The 22,236-nt window shown below is 44.5% G+C and overlaps 1 protein-coding gene across 1 annotated transcript; it reads left to right on the top strand.

Annotated features, from left to right (window-relative positions):
* Positions 1 to 6,722: 6,722 nt before the first annotated feature.
* On the top strand, positions 6,723 to 20,548 carry grina (glutamate receptor, ionotropic, N-methyl D-aspartate-associated protein 1 (glutamate binding)). The gene is given in 8 exon segments (NM_001140134.1): positions 6,723 to 6,885; positions 13,552 to 14,040; positions 14,263 to 14,378; positions 14,627 to 14,803; positions 14,805 to 14,828; positions 15,115 to 15,243; positions 18,641 to 18,784; positions 19,207 to 20,548. Coding segments are annotated over 7 exon segments (1,173 nt in total). The 5' UTR covers positions 6,723 to 6,885; positions 13,552 to 13,607; the 3' UTR covers positions 19,357 to 20,548.
* Positions 20,549 to 22,236: the final 1,688 nt, after the last annotated feature.

Genomic DNA, 22,236 nt, shown 5'->3' with positions numbered 1-22,236 from the left:
GAACTGTTTGGCCATAATGACCATCGTTATGTTTGGAGGAAAAAGGGGGAGACTTGCAACCCGAAGAACACCATCCCAACCGTGAAGCACGGGGTGGCAGCATCATGTTGTGGGGGTGTTTTGCTGCAGGAGGGACTGGTGCACTTCACAAACTAAATGGCATCATGAGGATGGAAAATTACGTAGATATATTGAAGCAACATCTCAAGACATCAGTCAGGAAGATAAAGCTTGGTTGCAAATGGGTCTTCCAAATAGACAATGACCCCAAGCATACTTCCAAAGTTGTGGCAAAATGGCTTAAGGACAACAAAGTCAAGGTATTGGAGTGGCCATCACAAAGCCCTGACCTCAATCCCATAGATAATTTGTGGGCAGAACTGAAAAAGCGTGTGCGAGCAAGGAGGCCTACAAACCTGACTCAGTTACACCAGCTCTGTCACGAGGAATGGGCCAAAATTCACCCAACTTATTGTGGGAAGCTTTTGGAAAGCTACCTGAAACGTTTGACCCAAGTTAAACAATTTAAAGGCAATGCTACCAAATACTAATTGAGTGTATGTAAACTTCTGACCAACTGGGAATGCGATGAAAGAAATAAAAGCTGAAATAAATAATTCTCTCTGCTATTTTTCTGACATTTCACATTCTTAAAATAACATGGTGATCCTAACTGACCTAAGACAGGGAATTTTTACTAGGATTAAATGTCAGGAATTGTGAAAAACTGAGTTTAAATGTATTTGGCTAAGGTGTATGTAAACTTCCAACTTCAACTGTATATATTAATGTTACTATAATAATGTTTGAACCTATGCAGAACAGTGACGTAGAGGAGTGATGTTAGCTGTCTGTCCTGTGTTCCTATGAGGGTCAGATCAGATCCAGTGAGGGCAGGACAGAAGAGAACAGCTACTGGCCTGAAGCTGCAGCTTTTCCTGTCTATAGAAGCTGCTCCTCTCTCTATGTTCATTGTTGGAGCACCAGCTACCACACACACACACACACACACACACACACACACACACACACACACACACACACACACACACACACACACACACACACACACACACACACGAGCAACAGAGCGGAATGTGGAGCTTTTATATTATAGAATGTTTTTCCTAATGTGCCTTAAAATATTGGTATTTGGAAAATATTTAGGTATCTTTTAATTAGAAAAGACAGATTTGCACCCTTTAGATAAGAGTCAGGGAGTAGGACTGTATTGAATAAATAATGTGTTCATGTTATATTAGAGGTATGTTCTGCTGAGATATTCACATTGTTATTGTCAGGTATGTACTATAGCTACAATGATAATTAGGACTTTTATAAAACCTAAATATAACGGCATGAAGGAAACCTTTTCTTTATCTATACAACCTATTTTCTTGTTATTTTGTAGATATCTTTCTCTTTGTAATGTGTGCGGACAACGATAGAGAAACGTTACAGTATAAACTATTAGATATACATTATAATACTCTCTATCCTTAAAAACATTGTTTTTTACATTTTATTTCCATAGCTGTGAGTTTGTTATTAACTTTGTGAGATTGACTGTTTTACAATGTTGGGAACTTTTTATACTTGAACTGTTTCTTACAAAGGAATATGTTAACACACGCTATATCTTTTAAAGAAGAATACTGTGAATATCACTGGACATAAACTACCAAGTCTCTCAGAGATTCCAGTACAATATTCTATTTATCTTGCCTTTTCAAATGTGTTGTTCTGCAAATACAATCATTCATTTAATTAGATTAAATAAACAGCCTTTTAGCTACTAATATTCGTATTATAGTTTTTACATAATTACACAACTGACAGAAAGCAGTTCACTGTACATCAACCAAGTCTGACCTGCTGGTGCACATCTTTCTGTCCAACACATTCAACACCTCATCAGCCTGATCTCTTATTTAGAAGAAACCTTGCCTTGCCTTATCATGGGGAGGTATTGGAGTTACAGGGTAGGTTAGAAGAAACCTTGCCTTATCATGGGGACGTATTGGAGTTACAGGGTAGGTTAGAAGAAACCTTGCCTTATCATGGGGACGTATTGGAGTTACAGGGTAGGTTAGAAGAAACCTTGCCTTATCATGGGGACGTATTGGAGTTACAGGGTAGGTTAGAAGAAACCTTGCCTTATCATGGGGAACGTATTGGAGTTACAGGGTAGGTTAGAAGAAACCTTGCCTTGCCTTATCATGGGGACGTATTGGAGTTACAGGGTAGGTTAGAAGAAACCTTGCCTTGCCTTATCATGGGGACGTATTGGAGTTACAGGGTAGGTTAGAAGAAACCTTGCCTTATCATGGGGAACGTATTGGAGTCACAGGGTAGGTTAGAAGAAACCTTGCCTTGCCTTATCATGGGGAACGTATTGGAGTTACAGGGTAGGTTAGAAGAAACCTTGCCTTGCCTTATCATGGGGACGTATTGGAGTTACAGGGTAGGTTAGAAGAAACCTTGCCTTGCCTTATCATGGGAACGTATTGGAGTCACAGGGTAGGTTAGAAGAAACCTTGCCTTGCCTTATCATGGGAACGTATTGGAGTTACAGGGTAGGTTAGAAGAAACCTTGCCTTGCCTTATCATGGGGACGTATTGGAGTTACAGGGTAGGTTAGAAGAAACCTTGCCTTGCCTTATCATGGGAACGTATTGGAGTTACAGGGTAGGTTAGAAGAAACCTTGCCTTGCCTTATCATGGGAACGTATTGGAGTTACAGGGTAGGTTAGAAGAAACCTTGCCTTATCATGGGGAACGTATTGGAGTTACAGGGTAGGTTAGAAGAAACCTTGCCTTATCATGGGAACGTATTGGAGTTACAGGGTAGGTTAGAAGAAACCTTGCCTTATCATGGGGAACGTATTGGAGTTACAGGGTAGGTTAGAAGAAACCTTGCCTTGCCTTATCATGGGAACGTATTGGAGTTACAGGGTAGGTTAGAAGAAACCTTGCCTTGCCTTATCATGGGGAGGTATTGGAGTTACAGGGTAGGTTAGAAGAAACCTTGCCTTGCCTTATCATGGGAACGTATTGGAGTTACAGGGTAGGTAGGCCATACAATGTACATAGCTGAGGTCCAATGACATGTGAAGCACACAGTCAGGGTGAGAGACTCTTTAGAGGGAAACAGCTGTGCACTGATCCAGTCAGAGGCTGCGTCCCAAATGACACCCTATTCCCTATATAGTGTACTACTTTAGACCAGAACCCTATGAGCCCTGGTCCAAAGTAGTGGACTGTATAGGGAATAGGGGGCCATTTAGGAAGCAGACAATGTTATAGAGTTTGGACAGCTGAAGATGGGGACAAGTGGGAAAATACATTCACTTCCAAAGAATGTACGAACTGTAAGAGACACTACTCTGCTCTTAACCATCAGATCATCTCTGTCTACGTGTGTCAGGTCTGAACAACGGTGGACTGAAGTCTCTTCCAAAATGGTTCTCTTCAAACTTTATTCTAAGACTCAATTCTAAATGGAACTAAAATGAATTCAGGTGAGTCAGTGTCTAGTTCATCTCTATGTGGAATTTGAATGTCTTAGTTTGCCAGTTTGGTTGCTGTCCATGGTGCTACATTCCCATGTTGTTCATGACACTGCTGTTTAGGTGATATATGATTGGCCTGACAAATCAAAACAAACTAAAACCAGGAAGAGGAAGCTGAACTAGACAACTTGTATTATTACTTCACTTGATCATCTGAAGAAGAACAAATCTTGGTTGGTGTCCTCTAGTCTAAACATTAACTCTCAAACTGGAGAGATTCTGAGTCTTGCTGATTACATTATCCCCCCTCTCTTGAGAGATTCTGAATCTTGCTGATTACATTATCCCCCTCTCTTGAGAGATTCTGAATCTTGCTGATTACATTATCCCCCTCTCTTGAGAGATTCTGAATCTTGCTGATTACATTATCCCCCTCTCTTGAGAGATTCTGAATCTTGCTGATTACATTATCCCCCTCTCTTGAGAGAATTCTGAATCTTGCTGATTACATTATCCCCCTCTCTTGAGAGATTCTGAATCTTGCTGATTACATTATCCCCCTCTCTTGAGAGATTCTGAATCTTGCTGATTACATTATCCCCCTCTCTTGAGAGATTCTGAATCTTGCTGATTACATTATCCCCCTCTCTTGAGAGATTCTGAATCTTGCTGATTACATTATCCCCCTCTCTTGAGAGATTCTGAATCTTGCTGATTACATTATCCCCCTCTCTTGAGAGATTCTGAATCTTGCTGATTACATTATCCCCCTCTCTTGAGAGATTCTGAATCTTGCTGATTACATTATCCCCCTCTCTTGAGAGATTCTGAATCTTGCTGATTACTATCCCCTGATGTGTGCATCCAAAATGGCACCCTACAGTAGTCCCTATATCGGTCCCTGGTTAAAAATAGTGCACTACATAGGGAATAGGGTGCCATTTGGGACGTAGTCTGATCTCTCAACCCTTCCTAGAAGGGTCGTTGGTCTGCCAACTTGCAGCCACAAGTCTCTCTGACAGCTACAACTCTCCACTGAGTATTTCATCAAAACATATCAGTTGACCAATGTAAAATACATACTGTATCATGTTTACCATATCCTGATGATAAACATCCACGCTTCAGTTCTATTAACACACATCTATATAATGAAGTACACTATACTGTATACAGAAAGCCTTTTAATGGGGCTTTGACTTCATTCATGGTGTTGAATCCTATCAGATAGTTGATTGGTTGATTGGTTCCTACATGACGTTCCCTGCTGTGGTCAGTCAGGAAGAGCAGCCAAAGGTTAGCTGTGTGTGTGTGTGTGTGTGTGTGTGTGTGTGTGTGTGTGTGTGTGTGTGTGTGTGTGTGTGTGTGTGTGTGTGTGTGTGTGTGTGTGTGTGTGTGTGTGTGGGATAGCAACCAGGCCGGAACAAATGAGGCTGCAAAATCTGCGACGTGACCAGTCAGAGAGGATCCTGGGAACTCCTCTTTCCCCTGTTCCACCTGTTTAGAATCCTTTTTGAATTCCAGGCAAATTGGAACTTCAATATGGAAATAAAGTTAAGAGCACTGATGGCCACGTAAGCTTTAACATTAGTCTGACAGTTTCAGTGGAATAGAGGACATGGTATATAGTGTTCTATCTGCATTTAAGAGTTATAATACGATACATACATTATTGTTCATTTTCATGGAGATATATTTTGTGAGGCCAAGACTTGGTCACGCTTGTCCCCATTTTTACAACAGCTGAACCCTATTAGGCAGACAGACAGCTGCAGAATGTCACCTGTCAGGCCTCAGTGTCTGAGTGTGTGCAGGCACAGTGGGGACAGGTGGTGGCCTACAGGCCCTCCTCAGTGGAAGGAGCATAAAGATAGAGGAGTCCTCTTTATATCTGTGCCATAATAGTGTCTTTGACAGCATGGGCAGCGGCATTTAGGCTACAACCCCAGGAATCCCCACCTAGTTGACTACTTTAACTACTTTAAAATGGCGGAAGCATGCTGGAAGCCCTCAATGGTGCTGCCCATGTTAAAACTGTATTTTGACCACTAGAGGCCTCTATCATACTCAATGGGTAGGAGGAACAACAAAAGCCCTCTCGTGTTTTGTAAACAAGACCCTTGAAAATGTCTTCATTTCTCCATTCTGATCAATGTGAGAAAGAGTTAGACTTGGTCAGTGTCCTTCAATTCAACTAAATGCTGAGCTTGTGGTCTGTTCATTTAATTAGTTGTGTTAATACTGGGCTAAAGCAATTAAGCACCCTGATGCCAAGACTGGAATTAATTGAAGAACACAGAATTGTAGATGATTGAAGAACAGAGTTGAAGGGGAGAGAGCTAAGGTCAGTGTGTGTGTGTGTGTGTGTGTGTGTGTGTGTGTGTGTGTGTGTGTGTGTGTGTGTGTGTGTGTGTGTGTGTGTGTGTGTGTGTGTGTGTGTGTGTGTGTGTGTTCAGATGTGACATGCTGACATCTAGTAGACTTTTGGCCTAGGCTCACTTTTACTTTAAAATAATAATAATAATTAACTGGGCACTAATTTATTAATCCTCATAAATAAACAAAAAGGTATTATTGAAAGTACTTGTTGTTAAAGGCCCAGTGCGGTCAAAAACATGATTTCCCTGTATTTTATATATATTTCCAGGTTGGGATAATACTGTGAAATTGTGAAAATAATGATAAAGCTCTTTTAGTGTAAGAGCTGTTTTAAAAAGACCGCCTGAAATTTCAGCCTGTTGTGGTGGGATGGATTTTTGGTCTGCCTGGTGACATCACCACGTGGTACGTTTGTTAATAGACCAATACGAAAGAGAGTTCCAAACCTATCTGCCAATAACAGATCGTTTTCAGTTTTCTCCTACCCACTCAGACCACTCCGACAGTCCTAGCAAAATTGTTGTTTGAGAAATTTCTCTTCGCTAAGAAGCAATTTTTGTTTCTTTTTGGCCATTTCAATAGAAAACAATCACAGTAAGGTACTTAATTGTTACGCATAAATGTATTGGCCCTTTAACGATCAAGTTATAATATTTACTCATTATTGGACCTTTGTTGACATATGTGCGAGCCCTGCTGCCGCCAGATGGCGCTATTATCCCTCACGTCTTTTGTAATTGTCACGTAAGGAATAATCGCGCCATCTGGCGGCAGCAGGGCCACAGTTCATTCGAGAAATGACGTGTCTCAGGGGCGCGCATGACCTCTTGGACTGAAACATGTAACACAGGACTTAGCGGAACAAATATCGCCTAACGAAAAGGAAAGTAATTTTCTTCTTTCCTTTTTAGCTTCACACGACTGAATTTAAAACTGGGAGCAACTTGGAAAACGCTTACGGAAAACTTTCAAAATTCATCCACGGAGAATACCGGTAATGTGAGACTGTTGTTTGTTACAGTGGTATTTTTTTTTAGATATTTTGTACAGCCTGTTATAGTTTTCCACTTGTACAAAACAACAACGGTTGTCTGTGGCGCAGTAATAGTTCTCCACAACCGTAGTTTAGTCGACTAAACTAATCCTAGATCTGAGCTCATGAATCTTGTAACAGTGAAATCTTGCCAGTGAAAGTTATTATTGGTAGAAGGGTAAAATTGCGGCCCGCAATTTTGGCCGTTCCTGCATCTGCACCTCTTTCTTAATATGATATACAAAAGTATGTGGACACCTCTTCAAATTAGTGGATTCGGCTATTTCAGTCACATTTCTGACAGGTGTATACAATCAAGCACACAGCCATGCAATCTTCATAGACAAACATTGGCAGCAGATTTTGTTTTTAATTTAACTAGGCAAGTCAGTTAAGAACAAATTCTAATTTACAATGACGGCCTACCGGGGAACAGTGGGTTAACTGCCTTGTTCAGGAGAAGAACGACAGATTTTTACCTTGTCAGCAAACATTCGGTTACTGGCCCATCGCTCAAAACACTAGGCTACCTACCACCCCCATAGAATGGCCTTACTGAAGAGCTCAGTGACTTTCAACATGGCACTGTCATAGGATGCCACCTTTCCAACAAGTCAGTTAATCAAATTTCTGCCCTGGTCAACTGTAACTGTTATTGTGAAGTGGAAACGTCTAGGAGCAACATTGGCTCAGCTGCAAAGTGGTAGGACATAAAACCCCACAGAACGGGACTGCCAAATGCTGAAGCTCAGTGTGTAAAAATCTCTGTCCTCGTTTGCAACACTCACTACCGAGTTCCAAACTGCCTCTGGAAACAACATTAGCACAAGAACTGTTCGTCGGGAGTTTCATGGAATAGGTTTTCATGGCCAAGCAGCCGCACACGAGCCTAAAATCACCATGCGCAATGCCAAGCGTCCCCTGGAGTGGTGTAAAGGTCGCCACCATTGGACTCTGGAGCAGTGGAAACGTGTTCTCTGGAGCGATGAATCACGCTTCACCATCTGGCAGTCCATCGGACGAATCTGGGTTTGGTGGATGCCAGGAGAATGCTACCTGCCTGAATGCATAGTGCCAACTGTAAAGTTTGGTGGAGGAGGAATAATGGTCTAGGTCTGTTTTTCATGGTTCGGGCTAGGCTCCTTAGTTACAGTGAAGGGAAATCTTAACGCTACAGCACACAATGACATTCTAGACAATTCTGTGTGGCAACTTTGTGGCAACAGTTTGGGGAAGGCCTTTTCCTGTTTCAGCATGACAATGCCCACGTGCATAAAAGTAAGGTCCATACAAAAATGGTTTGTCGATTTGTTGTGGAAGAACTTGACAGGCCTGCAGAGCCCTCACCTCAACCCCATCGAACACCTTTAGGATGAATTGGAACGCCAACTGTGAGCCAGGCCTAATCGCCCAACATCACTAATGCTCATGTGGCTGAATGGAAGCAAAACCCTGCAGCAGTGTTCCAACATCTAGTGGAAAGCCTTCCCAGAAGAGTGGAGGCTATTATAACAGCAATGGGGGACCAACTCCATATTAATGCCCATGATTTTGGAATGAGATGTCAGACGAGCAGGTGTCCACATACTTTTGGTCATGTAGTGTAGTTCCAATGGTAACCTTTTTTTAAAGCTAGGACTCCGGTACAGTAGGTGGCGGTAACGCACCATAACGTTGGATGCCAAACGTTGATAAACCCCACAGAAGAGGCGGGGGCGACAACGCTGGTAGCTAGCTAGCTAGGACAACGGTAGTCAGTGTCCTTCGCCCCCGCCTGACCGGGACTGTTTTCCCGCAGTGCGGTTAACAACGGCGAGGGCAGGCGTTAGCGAAGCCGAAGGACACCGGGTTTCAGCTAGCTAGGACTCCGGTACACATCAGGCGGGATAGGTAGCTAGCTAACGATAGCTAGGTCTCTGGTACACAGCAGGCCGGGGCGACACCGGTAGCTAGTAATGATACCGGAGCTCCGAGCCATGCGTGAAGATCTGACCGGTTCAAACAGTGTTTTGCAAAATGAGAGATCCCACTGATTTGGCCGTTGTCTCGGCGCATTCTTCTCCTATTCCAAGCTGCTTTCAAACTCTGACCTGGACACAGCACTTCCAAATGTAGTTAGGATTTTGTCCAAGAAGTTTCACCTGACTGGTAGTTTAGCAGGTAGAGTATGGACCATTCAGGGACGTGAGGCATCAGGTCGAAACCCGTTGAAGGAACACCATTTAGAAGGAAAAAAGTGAAACCACACTTTCTGCTCAGTTCAAATAATTTGTTTTATTTATTATAATATAATCTTCTGTCTTCAGCATCCTAAATAATGCCACAGATTCTGTTTTGTTTTTAAAATGTATTTTGAAGGCAAAAAGGGGAAGTAGGATTTACTGCTACACCACCGAGTTCTGATGAAAACAGTGGAGAAAAAACAACTGATAATCACACCGCTATTTATTTCTGGACAGCAGAAGTTACTGATGTGCATTGTGAACAGATAATGAAGCTCCCAGTAATTGACCCTTTTTCGGCACAATTTGGTGAAAGCTGCGAAGCGTTCAGAAAGCCTCGATTACCCAGCTAACTAGGATAACGTTACACAGATGGAACCAGGGTTGCCAGATCTAGCTCAGATGTAGAGCCCGATGATCCCTGAAACCTATACAAAATGCCTGAACTAGCCCCCCAAAAAATGTTGCAGCAAGAGAGGAGTTGCCACATTTATCCAATAAATCCTTTTCCTATAAAGTTATTAAGCAAATTAAGGAATATAATTTTAACTGACATAGGCTGAGAAGCAAAATATGGTTTTCCATCAAAATAATAATTATTGCGAGTTTAAGAATATGTCACGATAGAAGATAAATTGCCCCTATTAAACTCTCCAGAACATTTTCATCAATGGATGTCAGTTTAACTTGTTTAGACTGCTATGCTTAAGCAATAAGGCACGATGAGGTGTGGTATATGGGCTGTTCTTAGGACACAGCCCTTAGACGTGGTATATTGGCCATATACCACAAACCCCTGACGTGCCTTATTGCTATTGTAAACTGGTTACCAACAATTAGAACAGTAAAATGTTTTTGTCATTCCCATGGTACACATCTGATATACCATGGCTTTCAACCAATCAGCATTCAGGGCTCAAACCACCCAGTTAATAATTGTAAATATAAACTAGGTGGTTCGAGCCCTGAATTCTGATTGGCTGACAGCCGTGGTATATCAGACTGTATACCATGGGTATGACAAAACGTATTTTTACTGCTCTAATTACGTTGGTAACCAGTTTCTAATAGCAATAAGGCACCTCCGGGTTTTGAGGTATATGGCCCCTAGACACGGCTAAGGGCTGTATCCAGGAACTCCGCGTTGCGTCATGCATAAGAACAGCCCTTAGCCGTGGTATATTGGCCTTATATCATAAAACCCGGAGGTGCCTTATTTTTTTAATATATCCCGTTTGCGCATGTAGATAACTATATAGATAAATCCAACAGGAGAGTGTGAGTGATGAATATTGAACAGAGGATCTCAGTCTCTGTGCTAGAAACACTTGGATTATCTTCTACAAATGAATGTTAGGAAATGTTCTGGTCATTGTGCAGTTATTATGTGCCAGATGTTAAGACTACTAACTGTTATAAACGGCCTATTTTTGGAACGCCCGAATTGCAGGCCGCAATCACACACTGTTGGACAATTGTTGTGAACAGTCTAGTTAAGAGCGGGACGGGGAGGGATACTTTAAAGTTGGACCACTGCCCCCTCGTTTCCCGTAACCATAGTTCATTTTTAGTCACTGATCAACAGTCACAGTTTATTTTGGGTTATATTATTTTGAGCTCTTACATTGTAATGAATAGCACACTGCTGTTTGCTTATCATTGTTCTAATCTAGATAGTTTGCTGAATCATGCTCCCTCTCTCCCTCGTGATGTACAGTTAATACAGGGTGGATAGAGTATTCCCTCCCTCCCTCCCTCCCTCGTGATGCACAGTTAATACAGGGTGGATAGAGTATTCCCTCCCTCCCTCCCTCGTGATGCACAGTTAATACAGGGTGGATAGAGTATTCCCTCCCTCCGTCTCTCGTGATGCACAGTTAATACAGGGTGGATAGAGTATTCCCTCCCTCCCTCCCTCCCTCGTGATGCACAGTTAATACAGGGTGGATAGAGTATTCCCTCCCTCCCTCCCTCGTGATGCACAGTTAATACAGGGTGGATAGAGTATTCCCTCCCTCCCTCCCTCGTGATGCACAGTTAATACAGGGTGGATAGAGTATTCCCTCCCTCCCTCCCTCCCTCGTGATGCACAGTTAATACAGGGTGGATAGAGTATTCCCTCCCTCCTCCCTCCCTCCCTCGTGATGCACAGTTAATACAGGGTGGATAGAGTATTCCCTCCCTCCCTCCCTCGTGATGCACAGTTAATACAGGGTGGATAGAGTATTCCCTCCCTCCCTCCCTCGTGATGCACAGTTAATACAGGGTGGATAGAGTATTCCCTCCCTCCCTCCCTCGTGATGCACAGTTAATACAGGGTGGATAGAGTATTCCCTCCCTCCCTCCCTCCCTCGTGATGCACAGTTAATACAGGGTGGATAGAGTATTCCCTCCCTCCCTCCCTCCCTCGTGATGCACAGTTAATACAGGGTGGATAGAGTATTCCCTCCCTCCCTCCCTCCCTCGTGATGCACAGTTAATACAGGGTGGATAGAGTATTCCCTCCCTCCCTCCCTCCCTCGTGATGCACAGTTAATACAGGGTGGATAGAGTATTCCCTCCCTCCCTCCCTCCCTCCCTCGTGATGCACAGTTAATACAGGGTGGATAGAGTATTCCCTCCCTCCCTCCCTCGTGATGCACAGTTAATACAGGGTGGATAGAGTATTCCCTCCCTCCCTCCCTCGTGATGCACAGTTAATACAGGGTGGATAGAGTATTCCCTCCCTCCCTCCCTCGTGATGCACAGTTAATACAGGGTGGATAGAGTATTCCCTCCCTCCCTCCCTCGTGATGCACAGTTAATACAGGGTGGATAGAGTATTCCTCCCTCCCTCCCTCGTGATGCACAGTTAATACAGGGTGGATAGAGTATTCCCTCTCCCTCCCTCCCTCCCTCCCTCCCTCCCTCCCTCTCCCTCCTCGTGATGCACAGTTAATACAGGGTGGATAGAGTATTCCCTCCTCCAGTATCTGTGCATTACAGATGCCTCTAAACTGATTCAAACTCCCATTAGACAGCTCTACAAGCGAGCTTACCAAATAGGGAGTTTCGCTCAGCAGCTATGTTCATTTCCTCCCGTTACGGCCTGTATGTACTTCCAAAAAAGGTCTAAATAAAAATACAAGCAACCAAAAAAAGGTCATTTTCAGCACCTCCAATGTATTGAGATGTTGTATACTTTCTGTTTGTGGCAGCATGAGTGCCGAATATGCATTTGTTTCCCTTTGCTTGTACATTTTTATTTATACCTTTTGGAAGTACATACCGCCATAACGGGAGTAAATTAAGATATTTGGTGAGTAAGGAACATATTTTGACATAACGCTTGCAGAACTGTCTAATGGGAGTTTGAATATGAGCTTCCTGGGCGTTAGAGAGGAGAACCATCCTACTCATTGTCGACATCTCTAATACACAGATACTGGGGCAGCTATCCCCTAGGGATACCCGGACATCTCTAATACACAGATACTGGGGCAGCTATCCCCTAGGGATACCCGGACATCTCTAATACACAGATACTGGGGCAGCTATCCCCTAGGGATACCCGGACATCTCTAATACACAGATACTGGGGCAGCTATCCCCTAGGGATACCCGGACATCTCTAATACACAGATACTGGGGCTGCTATCCCCTAGGGATACCCGGACATCTCTAATACACAGATACTGGGGCTGCTATCCCCCAGGGATACCCGGACATCTCTAATACACAGATACTGGGGCAGCTATCCCCTAGGGATACCCGGACATCTCTAATACACAGATACTGGGGCTGCTATCCCCCAGGGATACCCGGACATCACTAATACACAGATACTGGGGCAGCTATCCCCTAGGGATACCCGGACATCTGTAATACACAGATACTGGGGCTGCTATCCCCTAGGGATACCCGGACATCTCTAATACACAGATACTGGGGCAGCTACCCCTAGGGATACCCGGACATCTCTAATACACAGATACTGGGGCTGCTATCCCCTAGGGATACCCGGACATCTCTAATACACAGATACTGGGGCAGCTATCCCCTAGGGATACCCGGACATCTCTAATACACAGATACTGGGGCAGCTATCCCCTAGGGATACCCGGACATCTCTAATACACAGATACTGGGGCAGCTATCCCCTAGGGATACCCGGATGGACTTTGATCTCCTTAAACCCCTTTTTAGATGACATTATGTACTCTTAAAACCTTTACCATCCTAACCTACTAAGATACCTACTAGGATCCTAACCACCCATCTGACTAGGTGAAAAATTGATGTGCCCTTGAGCAAGGCACTTATCCCTAATTGCTCCTGTAAGCTGCTCTGGATAAGAGCTTCTGCTAAATGACTAAAATGTCAAAAGTAACTTTTGTCATTCGTCATCATGTGTCTCTGTCTCTAGTGCCCTGTTTCTACAGTCCAGACAAGATCAACACTTCTTGAACCCCTCTCCTAGTGATGTCCCAACCTGACAGGAATATCTATTCTTCATTGGAGGGGGGCATCCAGCCCCCAAATGTAGGCTTTGGGCAGCCAAGCCCACCAGGATATGGGATGACCTTACCAAACACGCAGGGAATGCCGAACCCATTTGGGGGGCCAGGGCCTGCTCCAGGGGGGATGCCCTTCCCCACGCCTGGTGCATTTGGTCAGCCCATGTACTCCCAGGGTCACGGGAACCCAGGATATGGGATGACCTTACCCAACACGCAGGGAATGCCAAACTCATTTGGGGGGCCAGGGCCTGCTCCAGGGGGGATGCCCTTCCCCACGCCTGGGGCATTTGGTCAGCCCATGTACTCCCAGGGTCAGGGGAAACCAGGATATGGCACTGCACCTTATGCTCCCATGCCTGGGGCCTACGGTCAGGGCTTTGACAACCCAAATCATGGTGAGTACTTCAAGTGTTAAAGGGATAGTTCACTCAAACTATCTTTGAGTATTTTGTTCATTAGTCCACAAAATGATGCATGACAGCAGTGAAGTTTTCAAGATGGAGCACTTTCAGTAGGGAGCAAAAACGATGTGTGTTATCATTCATTGATAGATAGAAAGGGGCATTGGAAGTGTTTGTGGTCTGATGTGCATTGCATTGAGTCTGTCTTTTCTCCAGAACCAAACACTGATTACCACAGCGATGATCAACCCCCAGGCTTCAGTGACAATAGTTCCTTCTCTCTTGGCTCTGGACTGGATGACAAGACCATAAGACGAGCCTTCATCCGGAAAGTAAGGGACAACCAGGATGACAAGAGGCTCCAAATCAGGACCTCAAGCAAACTTGAACTAAAGAAAAATATGAACTTAAGATAAAATGGTTGTACATGCATCTGTATAGCCATCATAATAATCAAACAAAATGGCTTCAGAACATTTTTAAAGAGCAATCCTCAGAGTCTACATTTCATCTGTAGTTGGACTTGTAGTACAGTATGTGTCCTGTATCTAATAGTCTCTGTCTCCTTGTCCACCTACAGGTCTTCATGGTGTTGACCGTCCAGCTGATGGTAACATTCTTCTTTGTGGCTCTCTTCACCTTTGTGGAGGAAATCAAAGTGTTCGTCAGGGCCAACACATGGACCTACTGGGCGTCCTATGGCGTCTTCTTCGTCTCTCTCATCACCATCAGCTGCTGTGGAGAGTTTCGCCGCAAAACATCCATGGAACCTGATTGCACTAGTAAGTTAATAAGACCTGTCTCATTTAAATGGCCATTATTACCATTATAATTCTATACTTTATGGGCCTGTTTTCCAAACTCAGATGAAGCCTTTACCTGGACTAAAAAGCACACTCAATGAACAATAGTATTCCTAGCTATTCTTTATGGGCCGGTTCTGTACATTTATCTAATTGAAGAAGAAAAATGTCTTATTCACTAAGTTTGTGTTGATATGTGCACTTGTACATAAAGTATTGTTGAAGTTGTAAAAGAGGTTGATTGACTCTCCTCTGGTGTTTCCAGTCCATCCTGACCCTGGCTATGTCCTACATGGTGGGGATGATAGCTAGTTTCTACGACACTGATTCAGTCATCATGGCCGTGGGCATCACTGCTGTTGTCTGCTTCACCGTGGTTATCTTCTCTCTCCAGGTCTGTATCTCTCTATCTCTCTATCTCTCTCTCTATCTATCTCTCTCTCTCATCTCTCTATCCACAGTTCAACATGTCATAGGGTTATCAGGGGATGGGGTGTATTCCAGTCAATGCCAGAATTAAAGGTAGACTCAGTGAAATGACATTGCCATGAGCGAGATGCAAGACTTCGCTCACACACAGTATCTGTGCATGGGTTCACTTCACGCTGTTAGAGCGTGGTAGGTACGGGACCAAAACAGAGGGGGAGCTGAGCCTCACGCTTCAACGCTCTTAGTTGGGGAAATTGATTATCTTTGCTGTTTACTTTGTGCACTTACGTCATATCGCTGAGTGTACCTTTAAACAGCATTCCTATGGAATCAAATTTAACAGGAATTGAACTGGAATTGACCCCAACCCTGCCATCATAGATACTGGCCCTGTTCAGTGATGGTACCGACCCTGCCCTGTTCAGTGATGGTACCGACCCTGCCATCATAGATACTGGCCCTGTTCAGTGATGGTACCTGCCCTGTTCAGTGATGGTACCGACCCTGCCCTGTTCAGTGATGGTACTGACCCTGCCCTGTTCAGTGATGGTACTGACCCTGCCCTGTTCAGTGATGGTACTGACCCAGCCCTGTTCAGTGATGGTACTGACCCTGCCATCATAGATACTGACCCTGCCCTGTTCAGTGATGGTACTGACCCTGCCCTGTTCAGTGATGGTACTGACCCTGCCCTGTTCAGTGATGGTACCGACCCTGCCCTGTTCAGTGATGGTACTGACCCTGCCCTGTTCAGTGATGGTACTGACCCTGCCCTGTTCAGTGATGGTACTGACCCTGCCCTGTTCAGTGATGGTACTGACACAGCCCTGTTCAGTGATGGTACTGACCCTGCCCTGTTCAGTGATGGTACTGACCCTGCCCTGTTCAGTGATGGTACTGACCCTGCCCTGTTCAGTGATGGTACTGACCCTGCCCTGTTCAGTGATGGTACCGACCCGCCCTGTTCAGTGATGGTACCGACCCTGCCCTGTTCAGTGATGGTACCGACCCTGCCCTGTTCAGTGATGGTACCGACCCTGCCCTGTTCAGTGATGGTACCGACCCTGCCCTGTTCAGTGATGGTACCGACACAGCCCTGTTCAGTGATGGTACCGACCCTGCCCTGTTCAGTGATGGTACTGACCCTGCCCTGTTCAGTGATGGTACTGACCCTGCCATCATAGATACTGGCCCTGTTCAGTGATGGTACCGACCCTGCCCTGTTCAGTGATGGTACTGACCCTGCCCTGTTCAGTGATGGTACCGACCCTGCCCTGTTCAGTGATGGTACTGACACAGCCCTGTTCAGTGAGGCTAGTGATGGTACCGACCCTACCCTGTTCAGTGAGGCTAGTGATGGTACTTACCCTACCCTGTTCAGTGAGGCTAGTGATGGTACTGACCCTACCCTGTTCAGTGATGGTACTGACACAGCCCTGTTCAGTGAGGCTAGTGATGGTACCGACCCTACCCTGTTCAGTGAGGCTAGTGATGGTACCGACCCTACCCTGTTCAGTGAGGCTAGTGATGGTACCTGACCCTACCCTGTTCAGTGAGGCTAGTGATGGTACCTACCCTACCCTGTTCAGTGAGGCTAGTGATGGTACTTACCCTACCCTGTTCAGTGAGGCTAGTGATGGTACCTACCCTACCCTGTTCAGTGAGGCTAGTGATGGTACCTACCCTACCCTGTTCAGTGAGGCTAGTGATGGTACCGACCCTACCCTGTTCAGTGAGGCTAGTGATGGTACCGACCCTACCCTGTTCAGTGAGGCTAGTGATGGTACTGACCCTACCCTGTTCAGTGAGGCTAGTGATGGTACTTACCCTACCCTGTTCAGTGAGGCTAGTGATGGTACCGACCCAGCCCTGTTCAGTGAGGCTAGTGATGGTACCGACCCTACCCTGTTCAGTGAGGCTAGTGATGGTACCGACCCTACCCTGTTCAGTGAGGCTAGTGATGGTACCGACCCTACCCTGTTCAGTGAGGCTAGTGATGGTACCGACCCTACCCTGTTCAGTGAGGCTAGTGATGGTACTGACCCTACCCTGTTCAGTGAGGCTAGTGATGGTACTGACGCAGCCCTGTTCAGTGAGGCTAGTGATGGTACCGACCCTACCCTGTTCAGTGAGGCTAGTGATGGTACTGACCCTACCCTGTTCAGTGAGGCTAGTGATGGTACCGACCCTACCCTGTTCAGTGAGGCTAGTGATGGTACTGACCCTACCCTGTTCAGTGAGGCTAGTGATGGTACTGACCCTACCCTGTTCAGTGAGGCTAGTGATGGTACTGACCCTACCCTGTTCAGTGAGGCTAGTGATGGTACTGACCCTACCCTGTTCAGTGAGGCTAGTGATGGTACCGACCCTACCCTGTTCAGTGAGGCTAGTGATGGTACCTACCCTACCCTGTTCAGTGAGGCTAGTGATGGTACCGACCCTACCCTGTTCAGTGAGGCTAGTGATGTTACCGACCCTACCCTGTTCAGTGAGGCTAGTGATGGTACTAACCCTACCCTGTTCAGTGAGGCTAGTGATGGTACCACCCTACCCTGTTCAGTGAGGCTAGTGATGGTACTGACCCTACCCTGTTCAGTGAGGCTAGTGATGGTACCTACCCTACCCTGTTCAGTGAGGCTAGTGATGGTACCTACCCTACCCTGTTCAGTGAGGCTAGTGATGGTACCTACCCTACCCTGTTCAGTGAGGCTAGTGATGGTACTTACCCTACCCTGTTCAGTGAGGCTAGTGATGGTAATCACCCTACCCTGTTCAGTGAGGCTAGTGATGGTACTTACCCTGTTCAGTGAGGCTAGTGATGGTACCGACCCTACCCTGTTCAGTGAGGCTAGTGATGGTACCTACCCTACCCTGTTCAGTGAGGCTAGTGATGGTACCTACCCTACCCTGTTCAGTGAGGCTAGTGATGGTACCTACCCTACCCTGTTCAGTGAGGCTAGTGATGGTACTGACCCTACCCTGTTCAGTGAGGCTAGTGATGGTACCTACCCTACCCTGTTCAGTGAGGCTAGTGATGGTACCGACCCTACCCTGTTCAGTGAGGCTAGTGATGGTACTGACCCTACCCTGTTCAGTGAGGCTAGTGATGGTCCTTACCCTACCCTGTTCAGTGAGGCTAGTGATGGTACTGACCCTACCCTGTTCAGTGAGGCTAGTGATGGTACCGACCCTACCCTGTTCAGTGAGGCTAGTGATGGTACCCACCCTACCCTGTTCAGTGAGGCTAGTGATGGTACCTACCCTACCCTGTTCAGTGAGGCTAGTGATATTATTATTGTTTGATAGTAAATGTCCCTTTGACCTTTGGCATTCTTCCTGACCCGACCTCCGACCCCATACAGACCAAGTATGACTTCACTTCCTGTCATGGTGTGCTGTTGGTCTGTCTGATTGTCCTGGTCCTCTTCGGCTTCCTCTGCATCTTCATCCGCAACAAGATCCTGGAACTGGTCTACGCCTCGCTGGGCGCTCTACTCTTCACATGCGTAAGTCCTTGTCACAAATGCCACCCTATTTTCTTTACAGTGCACTACTTTTGACCATCGTAGTGCACTATTTAGGGAATGGTGCTATTAGGGATGCATACTAAAATCTCTTTCTTTGGTAATGATCTTGATTATCATCGGTGGTGTCTCTTTTCCTGTAGAAACGATACTGGTGGTGGTAGTAGGGCAACTATTTAAGTATTCATGCAAGTGTTTTGATTGATGGGCCCTGGCCAAAGTAATGCACTATATAGGGAACAGGGTGCCATTTTGTTCACAGTCTTAGTCATTATTTTGCATGTGTTGTCAGACCAAATCGAGACCTTATCTCACAGCACATATCTTGCTAAATAGAATGAGTAGAATGCTAATTCTAATTGTGATAATAGAATGATCATTCTTTTGAATGTGATTGATTCCAGTTCTTGGCTGTGGACACTCAGCTGCTGCTTGGCAACAAGGAGAATGCCCTGAGTCCAGAGGACTATGTTTTTGCTGCTCTCTCACTGTACACTGACATCATCAACATCTTCCTCTACATCCTGGCTATCGTTGGAAGAGCACGGAACTGAGAGCTTCCTCTAAAGGAACCATTTGAAGGATGAAGGAGTCTTTTTACAGGAGTTACTCATCTGTTCCCATATCTAGTACAACACCTGCTACACATTGTTTTATGTGCCTATGTCTCAGGTGAACACTGCTGTCGCCTGTCGTCCTAAATGTGGTTCCCTATGCGCTTTTAGAGCAGTGGTTCCCAAACTGTGGGGCGCGCCCCCTAGTGAACTCAGTCCGGCTTTGAACTTACTGTTGAAAGTTGTAACAGTAGAATGCACAAGGTGACGTTTCTAAACGGGGTGGTGCATCATCACTTCCTCTTGTCAGTCATCGCAGAGCGTGTTTGGGAAACCCTGATTTAGCAGATGTTCTTATCCAGAGCCATGTATTTTTCTATTGTGTTAATATTTTTCTTTGCTAATTTTCGTACTTTTTTAACTCTGCATTGTTGGGAAAAGACTCGTAAATAAGCATTTCACGGTGAAGTCTACACCTGTTCTATTCGGCGCATGTTACAAAACATTTGATTTGACTTAGTTCATTTAACATGGGTAACTAAACAACCACATATCACAGTCATAGCCAGTAACTCTGCTTGACTCCCTCATCTTCATTGTGCTCAGTTTTTCTTTCTTTGTAAATTATTTCTCTTTTTCTTCTAGGGGGCATCAGCTTAATATTGCCGAAAGAATATTGCTTCCATCAATGTAATTGTCTGCATCATTTCCAATCCCCCATTTATTTTTGGGGGTAAATATATATATCCATACATGCATGCATACATATACACATACCTATATAGACATACATACTTTTTTTAAGAATATACCTTTATTATTATTCCCCGAAACCCTACCACCGATCCCCCCAATTGGAGTAAACTAATAAACACTTCGGCTTTTACCTTCAATTTATTGATCTTATACACATTTTACAGACAGTCTATTTTACAATAGTTATTTTTTTGTTTGTTTTTAGTCCTTCCTCTATTTCTGATGTCCATCCAGTTTGATTTCTATTTGTAACTGTGCTATATCACAGTTACAAATCATTGTGCTCAGTTTTACCACAATCCACACTGGTTTAAATTGTGTAGTGTGAATCATTAATAATATTTGAATTCAATTTGTTTTGTGATATTTCTGATGTTTGAGTCTTTGCAGCTGTATTTGTTGATAGTTATTCAATTAAAACTGAATTGTAATCTCTCTTTTTATCAGTGCTGGCGATTACTGGATGCTTCTAAATCGTTTCTAATGGTGTATGAATCATGATTATACACTTTGATATGATTTTTTCTAAGCCAAAAGCATGAATGTCAGTTTGTTAATTATATTTTTCAAGACATTTGTGCCTAGTTTTCAGCTTTTCAGTCTGGAGAGAAATGGTGTGAGAAATGATTTCCTCTGATGCAATGCAAATGTACAGCGTCAGAAAGGCTATAGTCATTCTGTTTAGACGTCATAAAGGAGATTCTATAATTATGTTCAATGTGTAATTATGACACACGACATAACGGTGTTAAAAGTTAAATCCAACGTGCTGACACCCTATTATGATGCTATTTATAACCTATTTCATTTGAGGATTTGATTTATAAGACAGACGGAAAGGGTCTACAAACTTACGGGTTGTGCCTCAACTGTCTGAACGCCTGAAGTAGGCGCTTGGAGTCGGAGAAGTGTCTGGGTGGATATGGATACAGAGGGGGCGGTGCGTCATTGCGCTTGGAGAATGAGAAACTGCGGCACGAGAATGACGACCTGAAAATAAGGCTTGGCTTGATGAAGGAAAACTTTGATCTGAAGTCCAAACTGCAAACCTCCGCTCTAACCAGCGATACTCTCAGGGAATCGACAGGTAACTGTTCAAGTATGTTTTACGCATCGCAATCTCCATCCATGTGGGTGACGGTAGTGCGCGTGCCGCTCTTTGCCACTAGAGGACGTCCAAGGACGTCAGTACGGTTCGAATTAATAAGCAGGGTTGGAGAAGCTAAACACATTTAATTGGATTTGGAATTTCACTATACGTCGTGAAATGAAATTGACTTAATCCCAACATCAGTACTGCCATGCAGGTCCTAGCAACATCCAGCTAAAATATTGGACGTATAATAATAATAATAATAATAAGGGTGGCAGATAGCCTGGTGGTTAAGAGCTTTAGCCCACTAACCGAAAAGATGCTGGTTCGAATCCCTGAGCCGACTAGATGAAACATCTGAGCAAGGCACTTAACTCTGTAAGGCACTCTGGATAAGAGCATCTGTTAAATGACTAACATTTAAATAATTTATTCAATTTATATAGCTCTATTCATTACATAAAGACATTTCGTAGTGATGTAAAGCAACAAAAATAAATAAAAATTAAAAACAACATTAAGTTCATGAGTTGATCTAAGGTCAAGAAACTGAAGGTTGAGAACGTTCATGGTTCCATTGTTAAGACGTTGCCAGATCTTAAAACGTCTGGATAGATATTTTACCTATCGACTAACCAAATCATATGTTATAGCAATCTGTCAATCTGTCAGCATCAACCAATGGTTGCGTGCGACGTCTAAGCAACCCATGGCTTCAGTGAGGTCAGCAGAGGGAGGATGTAGTCAAAGGGGAGAGCATCTACATATAATTGCTTATTATTTTTTGCCTGGTTTCTTTTTGTCTCAATTTGTCACCCTTTTTGCATTTCGAATTGATTCTGATGTGAATTTCCTACCCAAAGGCAGGAACACAACTATTCAGTGGCAAGACATCGTGGATGAGGACAGATTCAAACATGAGCTGCATCAATCGTCCAAACATTCTCACAGAACGTCTTCCCGGTTAACCTGGAGTCCTACACCAAGAGCTGCATGTACACAGACCCACGAGAACATGAAGAGACTGCAAG

Source organism: Salmo salar, chromosome ssa05 (assembly GCF_905237065.1).
Source record: "Salmo salar chromosome ssa05, Ssal_v3.1, whole genome shotgun sequence".
In the NCBI taxonomy this organism is placed as follows: domain Eukaryota; kingdom Metazoa; phylum Chordata; class Actinopteri; order Salmoniformes; family Salmonidae; genus Salmo; species Salmo salar.
This window is presented reverse-complemented; position numbering and strand designations above follow the sequence as displayed.